Genomic DNA, 19,663 nt, shown 5'->3' on the forward strand with positions numbered 1-19,663 from the left:
GCCGGATGGGCTAGTGGCCCGGAGAGACAGGGCGCAGAGTCCGCGGACCTGAGGCGCGAGTTAATCGATGAATGAATCGGACTGGAATGAATGAGCGACGCTACAGCGCCCTTCCTGGGTCACATCAAAAGGGCAAGGCCAGTGCGTGGGGGATGGCTGCTCCCGCCCACGTGCCAGGAGCGCCGAGTGACGTGGGTCACCGAGGGGGAGAGGGGTAGGGAATGGCGGGTGTGGGGTGCGGTTTCGATTCCCCGGGTCCTGAGGGTTTGGGGGCGGGCGGGGCGGGGCCTGTATGATGCCCCGCCCCGCCCCGCCCCGCGCAGCGCGGGACCTGCAGGTTCCCATCAGCACCGAGGTCTGGCGTCCTAGCCGAGCGCCTGCGCGGAGCCGGGCCCGAGCGGAGCCTGAGGCCGGCGAGCGGGGACACGCCGACGCGCCCGGCCCCGCGCCGCCCCGCCTGGCCGGCATGGAGGAGGAGTGCCGAGTGCTCTCCATCCAGAGCCACGTCGTCCGCGGCTACGTGGGCAACCGGGCGGCCACGTTTCCGCTGCAGGTACGCTTGCATAACCCGCGGTGTCCCCGCGCCCGGCCGTGCGGGCCCGCAGCTGGGTGGCCACAGCCGGCCCGCGTGACCTTGGCCGGGCCACCGAGGCAGCCGCAGGTGCGGTCGGGAGCGCAGGGTCCCGGACGCGGGCCGGGAGCACGTGGTGGGCCCCTGCGGGTGGGCTGGGGCGGGGGCGCTGAATTAGGATGAAGCCCCGGTGCGAGCGGTGCCCACCCGCAGCCCCCTGCCGCTCGGCCCCTGCGGTCCGGGCTCCCTGGGGGCGAGAAGTGCAGGGGTCGGGGAATCGAGCGAGCCGAGACCCTGCCCCGGAGCGAAGGAGGAGCCTGGATGGGCAGGTGTTTACAGTGCTCACCTGCTGGGCGCCCCATTCAGTTCCTGGCTGCTGTGGGTCCGGATGCGGGGAGGGAAGAAGAGGAGGAAGCTCACGGACAGTGAGGCCCCGCCGGCTAGGGTGGGCCCCACACTGCGGCTGACCGTTCCGGGAGGTGGTCGCTGGAGGGGATGGGACAGAGAAGGCCTATCTGCAGGTGTTGGCCCTGAAGCACAGCCCAGAGACCAGTGCAGGGCCGCGCAGCGTTTGCTTTAGAAGACGCTCTTTAAATGTGTCAGCTTTCCCATGCTGGCGGTCCCCGCGGCCTTCCCTCCCACCTCCTCCCCCAAGTCCTGGGTGAGGGGCTCACCCCCATCTCCTCCTGACTTGTTGACTGGGCACCCACTGCTTCCTGTTGCTGCCCCAAGGTTCTGGCTGGGTGGCCCTTGGAGGGGCAGGAGGAGGCCTAGGTGTGGTACAGTGTCACCTGGGCCAGAAGCAACACCAGGGGGCCTGGGCCTTCCTTGCCTTGGGCCCTACAGGAGCGCTGGCTGTTCTGGCAAGATGGTTACCCTTCTGGACTGCCCAGCGTGGGCGCAGTGTTACAGCAAGGAGCAAGTGTGGCCGGTCCCAGGGCCCCTGCTGAGCATGCTGGACACAGAGGGCCACCAGCCCCAACAAACGGCCTGCAGCGTGCAGGCTGGCTGGAAGGACCACAGGTGCGGCTGGAGTTGTTGCTCAGTAGAATTTGAGGGCCGAACTGAGGCTACCCTGCGCGACAACTGAGGAGGAAATAGTGGAGCAGAGACTTGAGGGAGAAAAAGTAGGAGGGTTCAAGTTCAAAATGACCTCCTACCCCGGATGTGTGAGCACCTGCACCCAGGTCTGGTCCTTGCCCCTCCCATGGTAGCCAGCAGAGAGCAGACCCATGCCGGTAGCCAGGGTGCATGCCTGCGGCTGCCCCACAGCCCCCACTCTTGGCCACTGCTCCAGCATGCCTGCTCACACCCAGCTTGTGGGGGGAGAGGAGGCTTGGCAAGTAGACTCAGCTGGATGGGACTGCTGAGGGGTGTGGAGCTGCAGGGTCCTTGGAGCAAAGCGGGAGCCGCCCAGGAAGGTGGGACCAGAAGGGCTCTGAGAACAGCATCGGCCAGCTGCCCCAATGGCAGGAGCAGCCCCAGTCCAGCTGGGCCAAGGAGTCATGGGAGCAGCCCTTGGCAGAGATGTGTAGCTCCCTGCTGGCCTCCCTGTGCCCCCTGCCCCGACCCTCTCCCCACCCACCTGAGGCCACTCCCTTCTTTCTCTTTCCACTGTGCAGCTGTTCCCTTCCTCTGCCCACCCGGGTCCTGCAGTGATGTCCCTTATTCCTGAACTCCCAGGCACGTGCCCTCAACTTCCACACCCACACCATCCTTTTCTAGTTACTTGAGGGAAGGGGCTCGTAAGGACAGAGCTGCGGTTTTTACCTGGGTCTCCCCAGAGCCAGCATCCTTATTGTAGGTGAATGTCCTGGGGCTGTGGCACATAGGCTGGGGGTGGGAGTCATGTCGTCTCCTGCCTGTCATGGGGGGGGGGTGATCCCTCTGTCTCTGACTTAATCCAGCCCCACACTTCCTCCCCTTGAGGAGCATGGCAGGGCGGGTGCCCAAAAAGCAGGGGCCCTGCTTTAGGGTGGTGACCATGAAGAGGCCACCTTCTACACGGGCCCTCTGGTTCCGGTACCTTGTCTCGGGAACGGGCATGATGTTGCTTCTTCACGGCTCCTTTGAGAACCAAGGGAGATGGGGGCAGACACAACTGAGGACTGCCAGCAGTGCCTGGGGTGCTTTGTTCCTGTCTCCTCAGGCAGAAAGACCAACGAAGGGCAGGGCACGGTGGCACCCAGGCATGACTGGGGCACCCGCAGAGGCTGGGACCTTTGTCAGCCATGGATGAGGGTTGGGTCCGCGCTTCCATCCCTCAGTCCTTTGCCTTAATTATCTCTTGCTTCTAATGACAGAAATAAGATATAATTTGGGGGTTGGAGAGAGCTGAGGTCAGGGAGAAAGCCAGGGATGGTGGTCCTCAAAACTGGGCCTCAAACAACTGTGTTAGTCAGCTCGGGCGCCAGACTAGGGGCTCAAACACGGTTATTCCCTCCTAGCTCTGGAGGCCGGAGGCTGAGATCCAGTTGTCCCAGTGCTGTTCCTGCTGAGGCTGCCCCTGGGTGTGCAGACGGCGTCTGCTCCGTGTCCTCACGTGCTGGTCCCTGTGTGTCTGTGTCCTGATCGCTTCCTCTTATGCAGACACCAGTTGTGTTGGATCAGGGCCCACGCTAGTGACCTTGTTTAACCTCTGTAAAGGCCCTGTCTCCCAATGAGGTCCCATTCTGAGGGGCTGGAGGTCAGGGCTTGAATATATGGATTTGGGGGACACGATTCAGCTCAGAACAAGAAGAGTTTCCAGAAATTTCTTAGGTCACTGGACACTTTCTCCACTTGCCTACTAGTGCTTGCTTCGGCCCAGACTTCCTGTAGCATGATCTGGCAGTACTGCCTGATGGTCCCCAGGGTCCCGTGCAGGCACTTTGCTCCCTATCCCCACATCTGGAGCAGAGACAAGAAGGGAGATGTGTGGGGATGGCCCGCTGACCACTGGAGGGAGGCATCCCTTACACCCAGAGCCACTCAGAGGGGAGTACTACATTCTGAATTTTGACCAACACCCTATAGCTGGAGACTCCAAAGGCAGCTCCTTCACTCGGCTGGGTGTGGGGAGAGAACTTGGAAATGACTGGAGAGGATGGGCTCTGGCGGGATTCACAGGTTGGCCTTCACGCCACTCAGAGAGATGAAAGTGCGTGTGGTGCGGGGCCGGACAGGCCGCCTGTGGGGACGGACCTGGTGTCCCCTGGTCTCAGAGTTCCAGCTCAGGGATCTGGCCCTGCCTTTTGAGCCTTTGTAAGCATCCTCTGCAAAGGGATGTCAACAAAAAGAACCTTATAGATTTAAGAAAGGAGTTTTCATCTGGGCCCGTGAGGATGTGCCCGGGAGCAGAGCCCCAGGAAGCCGTGAGGCGGCGTCTGACGGCAGGAAGTGAGGGGAGGCTCACGGCAGAGGACGAGGGCAAGGACAGCTACGCGCCAGCGGTGTCCGTGACTGTGTGCACTCAAGGATGAAGCTTTATATCAGAATGTCCAGATAAGGGGGGCGTCGAGTACCTGGAGCCGCGAGTCCTGGAGAGGGAGCGAGAAGCAATTCTTTTTTAACTTTTGTCAGGATGTAGAAAGGTCGGGCCCTGCCTTGGGTAATCATTTACCTTTTTAATCAGAACTGTTGGAAATAGAGGTGGCCAGCCCCCCGGAAGGCCTGGGTGAGGAATTCACTGTTTCCTCGGTTACTGGCCAAGTTGGAGCAGCCAGACACCCTTTCCTTTCTCAGTGAGAATAGTCCTCGTGACAATCAGATGGTGCCTGGCCACCGGGGTGCCCCCTGGACGGAGCTCGGCCCAAGGTGCCCGCACGCCGAGGGCCAATTCTGGGAGCTCCTGCAGCTCCGTGGTGAGCGTGGCACACACTTGTGAGTCTGGGCTTCAGGGCCAGGGATCCCAAACTGCTTTTTGCCAGGTCCACAAAGCATACCGTTCACCATCTCAGGCAGGTAGCCACCTTCCCTGAGCAGAGAAAAACGTTTAACAAAAGGGAAGGGGGCAGAACCTTGACCCTGCTTTTGGATTTGTTTCCGGGCTCAAGTCCAAAGTACACGTTAGTGGCCATGGGAAACATGTTAATGTGACCAGTGACAGAGGAGGTCGGTAGCCTTAGCTTGAAACCCATTTAAATGCCGAGTCACCGAGACAGGAAGATGACCCCAGGAGGCCCCAGAAGAGCTTCAGGGGGACTGCTCACGTTGGGACCTGTGGACGTCAGCCTCATCATTTGACTCCTGGCCTGTCTGTGCAGGGAGAGGCTGGCTGGTGGGCATGGCCTGGAAACCAAGATTCTAGACCCGGACCTGCCAAGGGACGTGGCTACAGGAGCTGGGGCAGAGTTCAGGGCCCCGCAGGAGGGCTGGACCCCCGCTGCCCGAGCAGAGCAGACGCTGCAGAGCTGTGGGGACCTGGGCCTGTTATTCCTATAGGTGGCTCCATCCAAGTTCTGGAGTCACCCCTGGGTCCCAAGCAGTCGCTTCAGGGCCACAAGGAGCTATGTCCACCCTCTCACCTTTAAGAAACCCCTGGATGGCAAGGTGACCTTCAGAGGATCTCTTGATAGTGCTTTTGAGTATCTTTACATTTCTTCCTTGGAATTCCTAGGATAGAAAGGGTGTTTTCCAGCAGAACTGCATTCAGATGATACTGGCAGAATTTCACCTTGCCCTTTAAAAGACTTTGTTTCTGTCTTAACGTTTTCCACGGTGACACATCATTAGCAAACAGTACAAGAGCTGCCGTGAAAAGCATGCTTCCTTCCCACCGCACACTGCAGTTGTCCATTCCCTTGGAGTGACGCACCACATTTGGAACAGTTCTGAGCGTCCTCTGGAAGGTTCCTGCGTGCTGTGCAGGCCACACAGATCTGCGGCTTCCCGCTGTGCTGGGTGTGATCGGCCTCGTTTCCCTCGGGAATCCAGCCAATCCAGCCGGGTGCAGTCCTGCGACGTGGATGTTGTTTTTGCTCTTTCTGCAAGAAAGTCTAGAATTGCTTAAATCTTGATTTCTGAATCTCTTTGTTTGTGACTGATTTCTGTTTCTCTTTGCCTGCCATCGGGAAAAAGCAAGACCTTAATTGGTCCCATTTTCTCATCTCCTTCTCACTGTGCCTGTGTGGGCATGTGTGTGCATCTGTGCTTGTGTGCCTACATGTGTGGGCGTGCATCTGCACGTGTGGGTACATGTGTGCCTACAGGTGTGGGCATAAGTGTGTATCTGCATGTGTGTGTGCATGTGCATAATGTGTAGCATGTATCTGCACGTGTGGGTACCTATGGGCATGGGTGTTCATTTGTGCACAGGTGGGTGCGTCCATGTGTGTGATTTTGTCGTGCAGTGTTGCTCTGCTCTGTGTGGGGCCTTGTGTTTAAGTGACCCCCCTCACAGGGCAATGCTGCCCTCTCTGGAAGGGGAGGGCACGTCTGCCAGCAGGGGCTTCCGTGACATGAGAGCTGACGGGCTTTGCGGCTCATGGGCTTGGTGGTCCCCTGGTGCACGACGCCCACACAGAGCCTTTGAACTGGAATCAGCCAGTTCTACTCGCAGAGTGGTCTGGAAGAGGGACACTATGGAACAGAATCAGTGGAGTTTCCCTCGGAGAAAGGAAGGTGGCTTGGGGACACGGGCAACCCAGAGCAGCCCCGCCTCCCTGGTCCCCATGTTTACCTGGGGGCCACTAGGAGATTGGGATGAGACCCCCTCTCAGGGCTTTGCACTGCAGCCCAGGACCCAGCCGAACCTGACTGTTAGTTAGCATGCGGACCCTGTGCAGGCCCGGCGGGTGCCCTCCTGGCACTGAGCACAGTGAGCCCAGAAGCTGGGGGAGGGGTGCACTGCGCTGCTGTGCGTGTGCTGGATGCAGGGCTGGTCCGAAGTGATGGGGTCCAGGGCGCTCATGTGGGCCCTACAGCAAGCAAGTCGGGGAGGCTGCTTCGGGGTGGGGGCAGGGCCGTTTGCAGGAGCAGTTCCCGCGGAGATCAGGGGAAGGTGGGTGTGTGTTGAGCTGATTGTAGGGCTGACTGATAATCGGTGGTGGTGGTGGGACACAGGGCCAGCACTTAGCGTGAGGTTGACGAGGGTGACAGCGTTCACGACACCCTCCTGTCCCCTCTTTCCAAATTCTGATTTCCTGTGGAAGCGCTAAGGGTCTTGCATAACCAGCCACAGTGACCAGTCTTGACACCAGGGCGCCCTCTTGCTGCCCAACACAAGTCTCTTCCCCTAGAGGAACCAGGGTGGTCTGGGCGGGTGGGCCGTGGAGCAGGGCCAGAACATTCCAGCATGTCCCCTCTCCTGCTGTGATGAGGGCTCGTGGAGAGCCTTGTCTGCCTACCTGTCAGCACAGAGGATGGATGATGCAGCCGAGAGGTGGGCGGGAGGCCCCGGGAGCCTGTGTCACCTGCCCGCACTGCTTTAGCTCCCCAGCACGTGCGGCTGTCCCTGGGGAGAGCCGTGCCTGGAAAGGTGGGCTGAGGTCTGTATCCGGGCAGAAGATGGGAACCTGCATGGACCGGACACCCTGACGCTGTCCTGTGTCCCGCTGTCATTGCTCTTGTGGCTCCGTGACTGCAGAGGGGAGCGCTCTCCCCTGGTACACATGTGTTTCAGCTGTTGCCAGTGTTCCCTGGCTCGCTGGCAGCGCTCGGAGGCTGGAGTCACCTCCAGGATGGTTCACTGGCCCGGGCTCGCTGTGGGTCCCAGAACGAGGCCACCTGAGCTGCCTCCTCTCTGGGCAGGGACCAGTGCTTCACACATACTGTCTCCACAGCGTCTCCACTTCCTCAGCAGAAGTGGAGGAAGTGCCCCTGCCGTGTGCCAGGCATAGATTCATATTGACAGGCAGTGTCCCATGCGGGGACCTTGCCAGCAGTGCCTCGATTTTGGCTGGCTGTGAATGTCCGTGGCTCCCCCCAGGTCTGAGGCCCCTGTCTCAGCTGAGTTGTACCGACGTGGTCATCGTGTGGCCAGGCTTTCTCAGCAGGCAGCGTGGAGGTGAGACGCACTCAGTCGGGGCAGACTTCTCTGCTGTGGCCCCGAGTTTCTCTGAAGCGGGATGCATTTGCCAGTGGAGTTGAGGCTGGGGCTTTGGCCTCTGCCAGCCTTCATGCAGAGGCACGTGGGATGGTGGACTCATTCTGGGGCTCATGGTGGGTGGGGAAGCCCCAAAGCCCTGAAAACCCCACTGAGTGCAGGGGAAGGAGAGGAGCTCGCAGAGGTTTCACAGCTTTTCAGTATACAGGAAGTGGTATACAGGAAGTGGCCAGCGGCCCTGCAGCCGCAGCGTGGGATCCACAGAATGGAGTGAGATAAGGCTGGGGGGGGGGGCGTTGGGCGTGCTGGAGGGACACGGGGTCTGGCTTCCTCCCACGGGCAGCGGGAGGCCCTCGAAGGTTGGGGTTCAGCAGATCTGGGGGTCGGCGCAGGGGCATGGGGAATGGTGGTGTGGAGTCTCACAGGCAAGGAGTAGGAGCTATTGAACAGCAGAGGTGGGGCCCTGGGGGAAATTCTAGGGACGCCTGGCCCCCGACTGGGGGACGCACCAGGCAGAAGGCGGGCAGTGCTAGGGGAGGAGGAGCCGCTGCAGGAGGCTTGGCAGCAGTGGTATCCCCTTCTCTTGTGAGGCCTTCCTTCCCATGCCACCCGGGCTGAACTGGTCCAGTTCTTCCTATTTTTTCTTACAATGAGTCTGTTTACATCTGTTTACTGTGTGCTGGTAAATGTTAACAGACTGGCTGGGGGTGAGGAGGCTGTGGCCTAAGTCCTTCCCCGGCTGCCTGTGAAGCGCCAGCTTGAGATGGGAGAGTGACGTCCCTTCTATAGATCAGCAGACGCGAAAGCCCCAGAGCCCAGCTGAGGGTGCAGTGTAGGAGCTAACTGAGGAATGGAGAGGCATGGATTGTTACTGCTTTTGCTTTTAATGGCCTTCGTGCCCGCGTGCACCTTCTGACGCGGCTTGTCACAATGGCTGTATGTGACATTGACGTGCACGGTTGCGTCGTCATCACGTGGTCCCATTCTCACAGCCCGTGACAGGCATGAGTCCTTTCACATTGTTCTCGTTGCCCGTGACCATCAGCCTAAAACCCCCTGCCTCCGACGGGAGCTGTGCGGAGATCAGACTCACCTGGGTACTCTGCCGCTGGCCGCGGGCGTGATGCCATCCCAGGTCCCACCCACACTCGGAGGGGTTTGTGCAGGGCTGCCCCCCACAGGCACCCCGAGGCCCTCTGAGCCCGTTCACTGTAAAACAATGTGATTCTCACCCACGAGAACACAGGGACCAGCCGTGCTGTCTCATTGATTGGCCTGATGCAGACGGGGTGGTCTTGTTGGGCGGTGGGGCCACGAGGCGTCTTGGTCGTTCCCGTGTCATGTGACTTATGTGGAGGCAACAAGGGACAGGGACTCAGATCTGCCCCGCAGGCCGGGCCAGAGGCAAACACGGGAGAACCAGGCTGCTCAGGTTGCTTCTGGATGTGGGTACTTACTCCTTGAGAGCTGGAGAACTGGAAGTCGTTATGTTCTGCTTTTAAGTGACAGAGAGCCCTAAGCCCCTGGCTGGTGTCTCATTTCAAATACCACCAGCCACGTGGGCTTGTTAATCTGAGGGCACCCAGATTGGGGGTGGGGTGGGTGGGGGATGACACTGCACTGCACCTGGGCAAGGATCAGTGTGTCCCCGGGGGTCTCAGGGACACGCAGTGTGTCAGGCAGGGGCCAGTCCAGAAGCAGAAACCAGAGCAATCATTGTCACAGTTGTTAAACCAGGTATCAGGACAGCAGAGGGAGACGCACCTGCCCGCCGTCTAGCAGCTGACACTGGACCAGAGTGGAGGTTGGGTACCTGGAACTTAAAGCTGGGCAAAGGGGCTAGGAGGGGTAGGTGAGGAGGCTTTCCTCCGCGAATGACAGAAAGCCGGTGTGGCTGCTGCTGCCACCACCGGGGAAGGCCTGTCACCGCCGGGAGAGACAGCTGCTGGGAGAAAGCCCTGCCCCTCCCCTGGTCTCTCCCTGCTGGCCATGCCCAGGAGAGCCACTGGCGAAGCCGGGGGTGACGCCACAGGGCCCAGCACAAAGGCTGGGTTTGAGCTGAAGCCTGAATTTGAACAAGAGGTCCTTTCTCTGGGGCTCAGGGGCTCTCTCTTGGAGGCGGGGCTCTCTTCATTCTTTCTGCTGGGTCCCGCTCAGCCCTGCACACGGCTTTGATGGGTGCCCTCAGATTAACAAGCCCACGTGGCTGGTGGTATTTGAAATGAGACACCAGCCAGGGGCTTAGGGCTCTCTGTCACTTAAAAGCAGAACATAACGACTTCCAGTTCTCCAGCTCTCAAGGAGTAAGTACCCACATCCAGAAGCAACAGAACAGATATTTTGGCAGGATATCTGGGACTGGTGTTCTTGCTGCTTCAAATCTGTTTCTTCAGAGTTGATTAGAATTTTAAAGGATCTGAAACACTATGAGCTATCTGTGTCCAGGAGGCCCTGAAACCAGGCAAGGAAGTTGGCAGAGTGCCCATTGTAATTTTAGATTAATAAGACTTGATTTTTTTTATTACTTGAAGTCCTGATAACAACTGGCTTAAAATGTTTAGAAAGCCTTGTTAATACACATCCTAAGTGTGTAGCTCAGTGACCTCACAGAGTGAAACACGTGTGCGTGGCTGCCACCCACACAAAGAAATGGGCCGTGAGCCGTGAGCAGGCTCCCACCTCCCATCACTGCGCCCCCTTCCCGGAGGGGCACCTGGCCCCCGACTGGGGGACGCACTCCCCGTCGCCCGCACCACGGTTTGGCCTGTTTTGAACGTTAGGTGAGACTTGGAAGTGGTTTGATGTTGTCAGTTGAAGAGGGAAGAGAGTGTGGGACGTTCTTGGTACTCAGACGACCAGGTGACCACAGCAGAAGGGCCCGGGGCTGGACGCCCCTGGGGATTATGGAGGGTGGCCACTGGGGCCAGCCGTGCCCCTTGGTTTTGTCCTCCTGTCCCTCTCTTCTCTCTCAGACACACACTCTGTCTCTCACACCCGTTCTCTTGCCGTGTCTCCGGGAGGTTGTACAGGGGTGGTAGCTCACTGATCGCTCCCTCTGCCCCTTGTAGGTGCTGAGATTTTACTCTGACTGCGTGAGAAGTGTCTGTCTGGGCTACTTCACAGTTTGCTGCTGTCTGCTCCCTTTCTTTGTCTTGTGGATCAGTGTTACAGAAAGGTCCTTTGTCCTCATCTGGGGGAGTGGAGGGAGAGGTCTAAAGGTCAGTGGGCCAGTTGAACTCCAGTCCTGGGGTTGGTTTCCCAGGGCTTCCCGCTCCTTAGCGTCCGCCCTCGCTCACTGCCCTGTCCGGCCACGGCCACGTCTCCTGCATCAGACTTGAGCCCACATGTGTCCTCAACTTCTCACCCCCAGGCAGGGCACTGTCCTTGCACTTCCCTCATGGCTCCGGGCTTCCCTGCTTGTGTGTAGCTCGTTGGAGTGTGGTGGCCCTTGGGTGGCCTGGAGGCCAGGCCTAGGGTCTAGAGCAGGGTGCAAGGGAGCAGAACATGAATAAATGTGTGTGTGTGTGTGTGTGTGTGTGTGTGTGTATGTGTCACTCAGATCAGCATGTCCTCATTAAGTTCTGTGCAGTGTAAACATTTGCACAAAGAAAGATCACGCCAGCCAACTGAGCCATCTGGTCACCCGGGAGCTGAGCGGCAGCTCACTGACTTCATTCTAGTTGCCGAGGGCGCAGCTCGCTGGCCCACGTGGGCATCGAACCGGCAGCCCTCCACAACTAAGATTGAAAGGACCACAGCTTGACTTGGAAAAAGTCCCGGAAGTACACACTGTTCCCCAATAAAGTCCTGCTCCCCTTCCCCAATGAAATCTTATTAAAAAAAAAAAAAGGGAAAGAAAAGAAAAAGAAAGATCACTCCAGCTCTCGCCGTGTCTCAAGCAAACTGTCAACGTGGGATTGTGTAGATGTCCTGGCCACTTCGATATAACCTTTCCTTCTGTTTCATTAAAAAAATGCTCCCACTGTTTCTGTGCTTGGCTTTTAACACAGTGGTAGCTGAACTTCTCTGCAGTCATCTGTTTTGTTTGCTGTAAGTGAACTTGCAATAGTTGTGCTGTGGTTCCCTTGGCAACAGAACTCCCCCCCTCCCCGCTCCAGAACTGCTCCTTCTGGCCTCGCTGAGGGGCTGAGCCATGGTGGCCAGAGGACCCCTGGTTGGCCCAGGGCCAACAAGGTTGGCTCAGGTGGCACGAGGATGGAGCTGCCTCAGTTCTTGGAAACATCTGCACGTCCCTTGTCCGTGAGTGGGTTTGTGGCAGTGACTGTTCTCAGGGGATCTTTGGCTCTGGGCTGGGTGCCTACTTTCTCTGCAGCTCACAGGACGATGGAGGGTAAGCCCGGCTCGTGGGGAAGGAGTCGTGGCCTTGGCCCCTCACAGGGTGGGGACTTCAGGCTTCACAGCCCTCTTTCATGCTCAGACAGACGGATACCTCCTGGATCTTTCCAGTCCATTCGCTGGGATTTCCAGAAGTGATAACAAGGGCTTTGTGTCCCAGCAGGTGGGGAGTGGCCTCTGAGTCTTGATCCTTTGGGCTGGTGGCTCCCCAACACATTTGCTGCATAAACGGGTGAACAAAGTCCGTCGCCAGACATGCACACCACCAAAAGTGCGGACGCCGAGCCTGACTCGGGGACACCCTTCCGGTCCCTGCACCTGGGGGCTCCCCTCCTCTACACTGGCCCCCAGGCTGGTGTCAGGCACTTGCTGGGGGTCATCACGAGCCTGGTCCACTCTCTTACAACTGTCCTTCTCTGTCTGTATTGCAGGTTTTGGGGTTTGAGATCGACGCTGTGAATTCTGTCCAGTTTTCAAACCACACAGGTGAGGCACTGGCTCAGCTGAGTGTGGGTGTGAGAAATGGCCCTTTAGAAACATGGGGAGTCCCCATCTGATAGATGGGGAAACCAAGCTGGAGGTGTCGCCCTGCAGAGGCCGCCAGGTACGGGAGGCTGAGGGCTGGGGCCCGCCTGTCTGCAGGTGTGGGCTGTGCTGCCGAGTCTCGGCTCTGCGGCTTTGCACCGGCTGACCCAGGGCAGGTGGTGCCTCAGTTTCCTCCTCCGAAAAACAGGGACCGTGATCCCAGCACCTACTCTGGGGCCCTGCCATGCTCTGCACGCGCCTGCTCATGCCCTTGTCGTCCACCAGGTGGCGCCATGGCCACATGAGGCCCCCCACGTTGTAGGTAGAGGTGTGGGAGACCCTGATTTTCTTTATTAGAAACTAGTGCCTGGGGGAGCATGTGTGGGCATCTCTCAATGCACCGGGACCCCGAGGATTTCTGGTCACAGACGCCTTGAAGCGGGATTGCTGGCTCACTGGTGTGTGGGGGTCAGTGCCCTCGGAAGGCCCTCACTGGGGGAGACGAGCCCCAAGCTCCCCATACAGCCTGAGGCAGGAGGAGGAAGCCGCTCCAGTTCTCGGAACTGTCCACATGTCACCTCTTCTGGGATTGCTCTGAACCCAGGTGGAACTTCCAGGCACTGAACTTCCCGGAACCGCCTGGCAGGGTGCCGGCAGGACCCACGGAAGGCGCCCCTGCCTCGGTCCTCGGGAAGCCCCTATTCTCCGGGTGTGATTTTTCTTGGAAGGGACGGGGTTGATATAAGTCATACATTGGGGCGGGGGAGAAGAGGCACGTGCGTGCTCGATGAAAAGGTCCGGTTCTCACTGAAAGGCCTTTCCTGTCTTTGCTCTGCCGAGGAGGCTGGGTGCCCCGAAAGTTGGAGGAGTCCCAGAAAGTTTCAGTGGGCAGTGAAGTTCCCTGAGTCCCACATTTTTATTGGCTGTTTTAACCACCCTCCTTTTTTTCCTCTCTCTTTTTTTAAAGTAAATGAGCTGAACTGGCTCGGACACTAAATGACAGTATTGAACTTACTGGTGAATATTATATTGTGCCATAATCAGCATTAGCTCGAAACAAGCAAAGACCCCGCTCAGAAGCCCCTGTCACCCTTCCTGCCAGACTCCAGGGTGAGGGGAGGGGCTTCCACGGCTTCCGGGGTGCTGGGCCTTCTGGGCTCCTCTGGTTCCCTGGGAGGGCCCCCGGGAAGGAAAGACCTCGTGCCCCCACCCGGCCTCCTCCAGATGCCAAGCGGGGCTGCCTGTCACGGGGATCCTCAGGCAGCTGCCTCAGTGAGTGACCGAGTGCCGGTGCTGGGGGGCCCACAGGCACCTCTGTCTACAGACTATTCGGTGGCCCTCCCAAGGCCACCGCTGTGGCTCAGGTGCCACATCCCCCCACCCACCCCCACCCCACCTGGTGTAGCCAGGTGAGGCCTCACTGGGCGCCTGAGCCTATGGACCCCTTTCTCCCGTCCCTGTCCCGCTCACTCCTGCCCACACTCTGCTGCTCAGAAGTGAGGCTGGCCTGTCTCTCAAACCCAGCCCGCATGGCAGTGTGGCATGTGGCACCTGGCACCTGGGGAGCCATGGGAGCTGGTGGTTAGGACATGTGACTCAGGTGCCCCCACATGGCCACACGGCCCCCCACTCCTGGGAAGCCATATCGCCTGCTGAGAGTGTAGGACGCCCACAGTGACCTGTCTGTTCTGTCCTGGGCTTGGGACATGAAACGAAAAGTACTTGATATTTTTTCCTTTTCTTAAAAGAAGAACAGAGGCGCTTTACCCCCCTTTGTCCCCCCTGCACTCACCTCCATCAAGCATCTCTGTGCTGCGCGAAAGCTGTGTGGCAAGAGCTGTGTGTGACTCCGCTGTGAGCAAGGCTGTCCCCATTTGCGAGTGTTCTTGTCCAGTGCTGGGCTTCTCAGGCTGCCCGGCAAAGGCCTCGCTGGTGTGTTATTTCCACCGTGTGGTCCTACTGTGCACTGAGTACTCAGCTCATGCTGGCCTTGAGAGTTCAACCACATCGTGCTTAACCAGTGTCCCCATGTCCCCATGGTCCCGCGCTGGGACACCTGAGCAATACCAGTTACTGTGGTGGCTTCTGAACACTTGTGCCCATGCCTGCTTGTCTCCGGGGGCCTGGCCGGGCCGGCGTGGGGACCCAAAAATATATTTATTAAGATATTTACATACTATAGAATGAATTCACAGTTGTCAACCATCACCACTGTATTTCCAGACACTGTCATTGCCCCAGTGGAAACCATACCAAGGTACCTGTGCCCGTTCACTGTCCCTCCCACACCCTTCCCCCAGCCGCTGGCGACAACCAGTCTACCTTCCATCTGTGGATTTGCCCGTTCTGGACATTTCATAAGCGGAATCAGGCGCTCTGGGCCCTTAAGACTGTTTTCTTTCGCTGAGCTAATGTTTCCAAGGCTCATCCGTGTTGTAACACGTCCAGAGAGAGCTTCATTCCTTTTTATGGCCAAGTACTATTTCCCCGCAGGTGTCTGCCACGTTTGTGTACCCACACATCCATTGATGACATATGGGTTTATGACTCGTGTTGCTGTGAACATTGGTCCCCACGTGCTTGTGTGGATGTGTTTCAATTTCCTCCACTGTGTGCATAGGAGCAGAATTGCTGGGTCAGGTAGTAATGGCTGTTTAATCGTTTTAAGACTTTTTTCGAACGGGCTGCATCATTTTGCATCCCCACCAACGATGTGTGAGGGTTCGTTTCTCCACATCCTCACCAACACCTGTTACTATTTGTCTTTTTTTGTTGTTGTGATTTGTCGTCTGGCTAGTCTAGTGGGTGTCATGTGGGATCGCATTGAGTCTGAAGTCACTCTTAAGATGGAAGCCAGAGAGCCCGGCTTTCTGGGTGAGCAGGTGTCCTGCAGCAGGGCTGGCTCCTTCCTGTGAAGGGACAGGAATAAACCTCTGTGCTGTGGAAGCACGCAGCTTCCAGAGACCGTGTGCAAAGGCGTGGGGTTTCCAATAAAACTTATACTCCATTTAAGGACACTGAAAATTGAATTTCACATAATTTTCACAAGTCTTAAGGCATTGCTTTTGTTTCTTTTCCAACCATTTAAAAATGTGATGCTTGCTCTTGCCTGCAGGCTGTACACCCACATAGGGCTGGCCACACCCAGCCTCCCAGCCAGTTTGCTGACCCCTGCTCTAGATCACTGCTTCTCAAATCTGTGGGTGTGTAAGAGTCGCCTGGGGCCTGAAGAAACTGAGCGGTGGCCGCCCACCCCAGCCCCCACCCCCACCCCCCGCCAGGATTCTGACTCCGCAGAGAATTCGCGTTTCAGACCACGCCCAGGGAGAGCCCAGGTGCCAGCCCCCGAGACCCCACTGTGGATAGGGAGGGTCTAGGTACATCACGAAAAATGGGTGGGTTGAGGGTAGGGAGGCTTTGGGCACTGAAAGGCGTTGTGGGAGCAGTCTTGGGCGGGATAGCCCCAGGCCCAGCAATTCACCGAGAGGACTCCCAGGGCCCAGCATCTGTGATTTATTTCAGTGAAAGCCACAGCACTATGTCAGCTCAGGGAAAAGGCGCATGGGGAGAAGTCGGGGACACAAGACACAGTCTGCAGAGCCTGTCCCGGGAGTCACACAGGACACTGCCCAGCCAGGAGCTATGACAACACGTGGGCGATGTCAGCTTCCTCCTAGAGCTTGTTGGAGACTCGGCGCCCAGGGTTTTTATTGGGGGCTGGTCACATGACACCTCTGCCTGGCACGCCCCCAAATTCCAGACTCCCAGAGGAAGACCAGGTGTCAGCATATAGCTCATTGTGCAACCTGGGAATCGCTCGTCAGTTCTGCGAATGATGGGGACCCCAGGCTCCCAGACAAGCTGGTCTTTAGGAAGAGACTGACTCAGGATGGCTTCTGCACAACTTCCCCAGTCTTCCAGGCTCTCCCCCGGGGGGCAGGGCCACCCCCTCCAGGCAGCTCCAGGCTTTGAAGCAGCCGCTGCCCCCGCCCCTGCCCCTGCCCGCCCAGCATTCTTACGTTGCTCGTCAGCAAGGTCTCCTTGAGCCCCAAGGAGCATCTGGAGAATCTGGTGGGGCTGGAGGTCAGAGGACAGGGCAGCCTAGCTGTCCTGGCACTTGGAGTTTACGGTGTGACCAACGGTCTGGCCTGGTGGTGATGCCCCTGGGGCAGGGGTGGCTGGTGTGGACACACAGAGCCTCGGAGCTGGGACAGGCACCAGCCGAGGACGTGCAGCCAGGGGCCGCCTGGCCGGCGGGGTGGGACAAGACCACTGCTCCTGCTCTGGCTTCCTGTGGAACTACATCCATCGGGTCCATGGCTTGGCCTCCGCAGAATTTATTTTCTCATCCATGAGTTGATGGGTTGGACAGAGGGTGCAAGGGCCCCTGATGAGCGGCGAGGGTGCAGCTGGGCAGGGGGGCACAGAAAGGTGTGGGACCGAGCACCCTGGTGGTTAGGAGGCTGTCTCGTGGAGGGCCGTGCTCTGCTCTGCTCCCTGTGATGCAGGCCTTGGGGCCCTGTGTCTCACCTTCGCCACTGCCTGTCTAGCCTGAATTGTGTCCCCCCAAATGTATGTGTTGAAGTCCTAATGCCCAGCAGCTCAGAAACTGACTGTATTTGGAGTTGGGGCCTTTAGAGAACTGATTCAAGTCAAATGAGGTCCTTGAGATGGGTCCCACATGGCTGCCGTTCCTATAAGAGGAGGAGATTAGGACACAGTCGCACACAGAGGGGAGAAGAAGGCCATCTGCTCCCCAAGGAGAGCGGCCTCAGGAGAAGCTGCCTGCACGTGATCTCGGCCTCCGGCCTCCAGGACTGTTGTTGGAGCCGACTGGTCTGTGGCAGTTTGTCACAGCAGGCCCAGGACATGAGCATATTGCATGTGCAGTGGAGATAAGCCCAACCTGGGCAGAAGGAGGCAGGAAGGACCACTGTCCTCACCCTGGGTCTATGGGATTTTGTGGCAGCCCAGCCTTCCCTGAGCACACACCTGCCCGGGACACAGCCAGAAGCCCCAGCTCCTAGAGGACACGAGCTGGAGTGGGCAGCCCTGCGCGGGAGCGGGGAGGGTAGCTAGGCTGACACAACCTCCTGCCCTCCTGACCCTGACGGCACCCAGTTAATGGGGTCAGTCAAACCCTCCTGCGTTAGTTCCCACTGGTGCCCCCCATGGAACACACTGGGGACTCCTGAGGCCACACCAGCCCCTGTGGAATTACCTTTGTTCAGACACGCTTCCTCAGGACGGCTCCCTCGTGCACACAGGCCGCCATGCAAGGGTCTGAGGCAGCCCCGGCCCCCACCCCGTGGTCCCTGTGGAAGGTGAGAGGATGCTCTCTCGAGAGTTTTGTGTACCTGCTTGGAAGCGCGTCCACTGGACGGCTTCCCGTGGCACACGGGACGCCAGGAGGCGTTCTCACAGGTGACCTTGCTGTCCATGGTGTGGCCCTGCCCCTGTGAACACCACGCCGTTGCCCTACCGCTATCGGAGGCTCTGTGGACAGGGGTCCCACGTGGCAGGAGGTCCCCAGGATGCCACGCGTCTGTCTGCCTGGAGGGAATGCTTCACCTGGTACCTGTCAGGGGCCGGGAGCAGGTTGAGCACTGGGGCCTGTTTCTAATTCACATCAGGATTTGATCCGAGACTTTCTTTGGCTGCATCTCGACTAGGGTTTCTGGGTGGGAATTCCCGCCCGTTCTCATGAATTTTCTTCACTTTCCTGTTGCTGAATCCCAAGAAAAGTTGTTTGGGGAAATCAGGAAAATCAGCTCCTTGAACCCAGATGGTTGGTAGTATCAGCCGTTACTTTGTGGAAACGATTCATCGTGGAGAACAGAAAACAGTTTCTATCTTGGGATTCGGGAAGGGGAAAGCGAAAAAATTTCCTGAGAACGGGCGGGAATTCCCGCCGGGACACCCTAATCTCAACCTTGTGGGGGCTGGGATTTGAGGTGCTCCTTCCTACCAGCGGGCCCAGGTGACAGTGATCAAACAACGGCCTGGGTGGGGAAACGTGCACAGTAAAAGCTGGCAGAGCAAGTGACTATGACGTGGAGGGATGTCCCCAGGTGCCCCCCCTAAAAACAGGGAGAGAGGTTCTGCAGCTTCGTGGGCCTGGCCTGTCCCTTCCCAAGTGTCCCCTCCTGTGTGCTGCCAGTGTGACACAGGTTCCACAGGTGTCCATAGGCCGGCCTGGAGAGCTGACGCCCTCGGCACTTTGGGTTAATTCCAGAGGAACTGGCAGTGGGGGTGGGACCCCTGATATCAGTAGTGACCAGACCGTGTTAGGGCCAGCTGTGCTTTTGGGGTCACCCACATGGGGTTAGGAGCACCCACCAAAGCACCATGCCTGGGTGTTCTCCTTTAGTCCCTGTGTCAGCCCACGGGGAAGACCTTCCGGCGGTGTCCTCGGGGTGCGTGGGCGTTGGGCGGCGGCGGCCCTTGGTGAAGCTGTCGCCCGTGTACCCAGGCCCTGAGTGTTCTGCCCCCCCCAACACGCAGGCTACGCGCACTGGAAGGGCCAAGTGCTGAACTCCGACGAGCTCCACGAGCTGTATGAAGGTCTGAAGCTGAATGACGTGAATAAGTATGACTACGTGCTCACAGGTGAGGGCCCAGCTGGGGGGCCCAGGCCCCCCACAGCACCCCACCCTGGCCTCGCCTCTGGCTCCTGCCTCCTTCAAGGAGGGGTGACACGTGCCGCCAAGAACCAGTGACCACGCCAACTCACACTTCTGGGGCCGCACTGGGGTTCCAGGGCCAAGGGTGGAAACGGGGGGGGGGGTCGGGCGTGGAAACACCCAGGTAAGCCACACTGCCACCTGGAACCGTGTGACCCCGAAAATGAGACCTGGCCAGACCATCAGCTCTAATGCGTCTTTTGGAGCAAACATTAATATAAGACCTGGTCTTATATGATCTAAGACCAGATCTTTTATTAATGTTTACTCCAAAAGACACATTAGAGCTGATTGTCCGGCTAGGTCTTATTTTTGGGGAAACACGGTATGTTGGTCTCATTTACACACATCCCTGGTATTAAGAAAATTTTTTTTTGTAAGTACTTGTTTGTGTTTATACACGTGGTTGAAAGTTATGTGCTTCTTATTGAAGTGGAAAGGACAGAAGAAACAATCCCCCGTGCAGCAGTGACCCCTGGCGTCTTCCTTTCATCTAAGACTTAA

General features: G+C 58.2%; 1 protein-coding gene across 2 annotated transcripts in view; it reads left to right on the top strand.

Annotated features, from left to right (window-relative positions):
* Nucleotides 1–324: 324 nt before the first annotated feature.
* Nucleotides 325–19,663, top strand: part of PDXK (pyridoxal kinase) — a 30,593-nt gene continuing 11,254 nt past the window's right edge. Inside the window, exons 1-3 of one of the 2 annotated variants that reach the window (XM_033122567.1) lie at nucleotides 325–553; nucleotides 12,383–12,437; nucleotides 18,981–19,085. In XM_033122567.1, the coding sequence (XP_032978458.1) occupies nucleotides 467–553; nucleotides 12,383–12,437; nucleotides 18,981–19,085 (247 nt within the window). In that variant the 5' untranslated portion in view covers nucleotides 325–466. The remainder of the gene's footprint in view (nucleotides 554–12,382; nucleotides 12,438–18,980; nucleotides 19,086–19,663) is intronic. The other variant, XR_004424617.1, reaches the window with a different exon arrangement.

The sequence above is a fragment of the Rhinolophus ferrumequinum genome, chromosome 2, assembly GCF_004115265.2.
Source record: "Rhinolophus ferrumequinum isolate MPI-CBG mRhiFer1 chromosome 2, mRhiFer1_v1.p, whole genome shotgun sequence".
NCBI lineage: Eukaryota > Metazoa > Chordata > Mammalia > Chiroptera > Rhinolophidae > Rhinolophus > Rhinolophus ferrumequinum.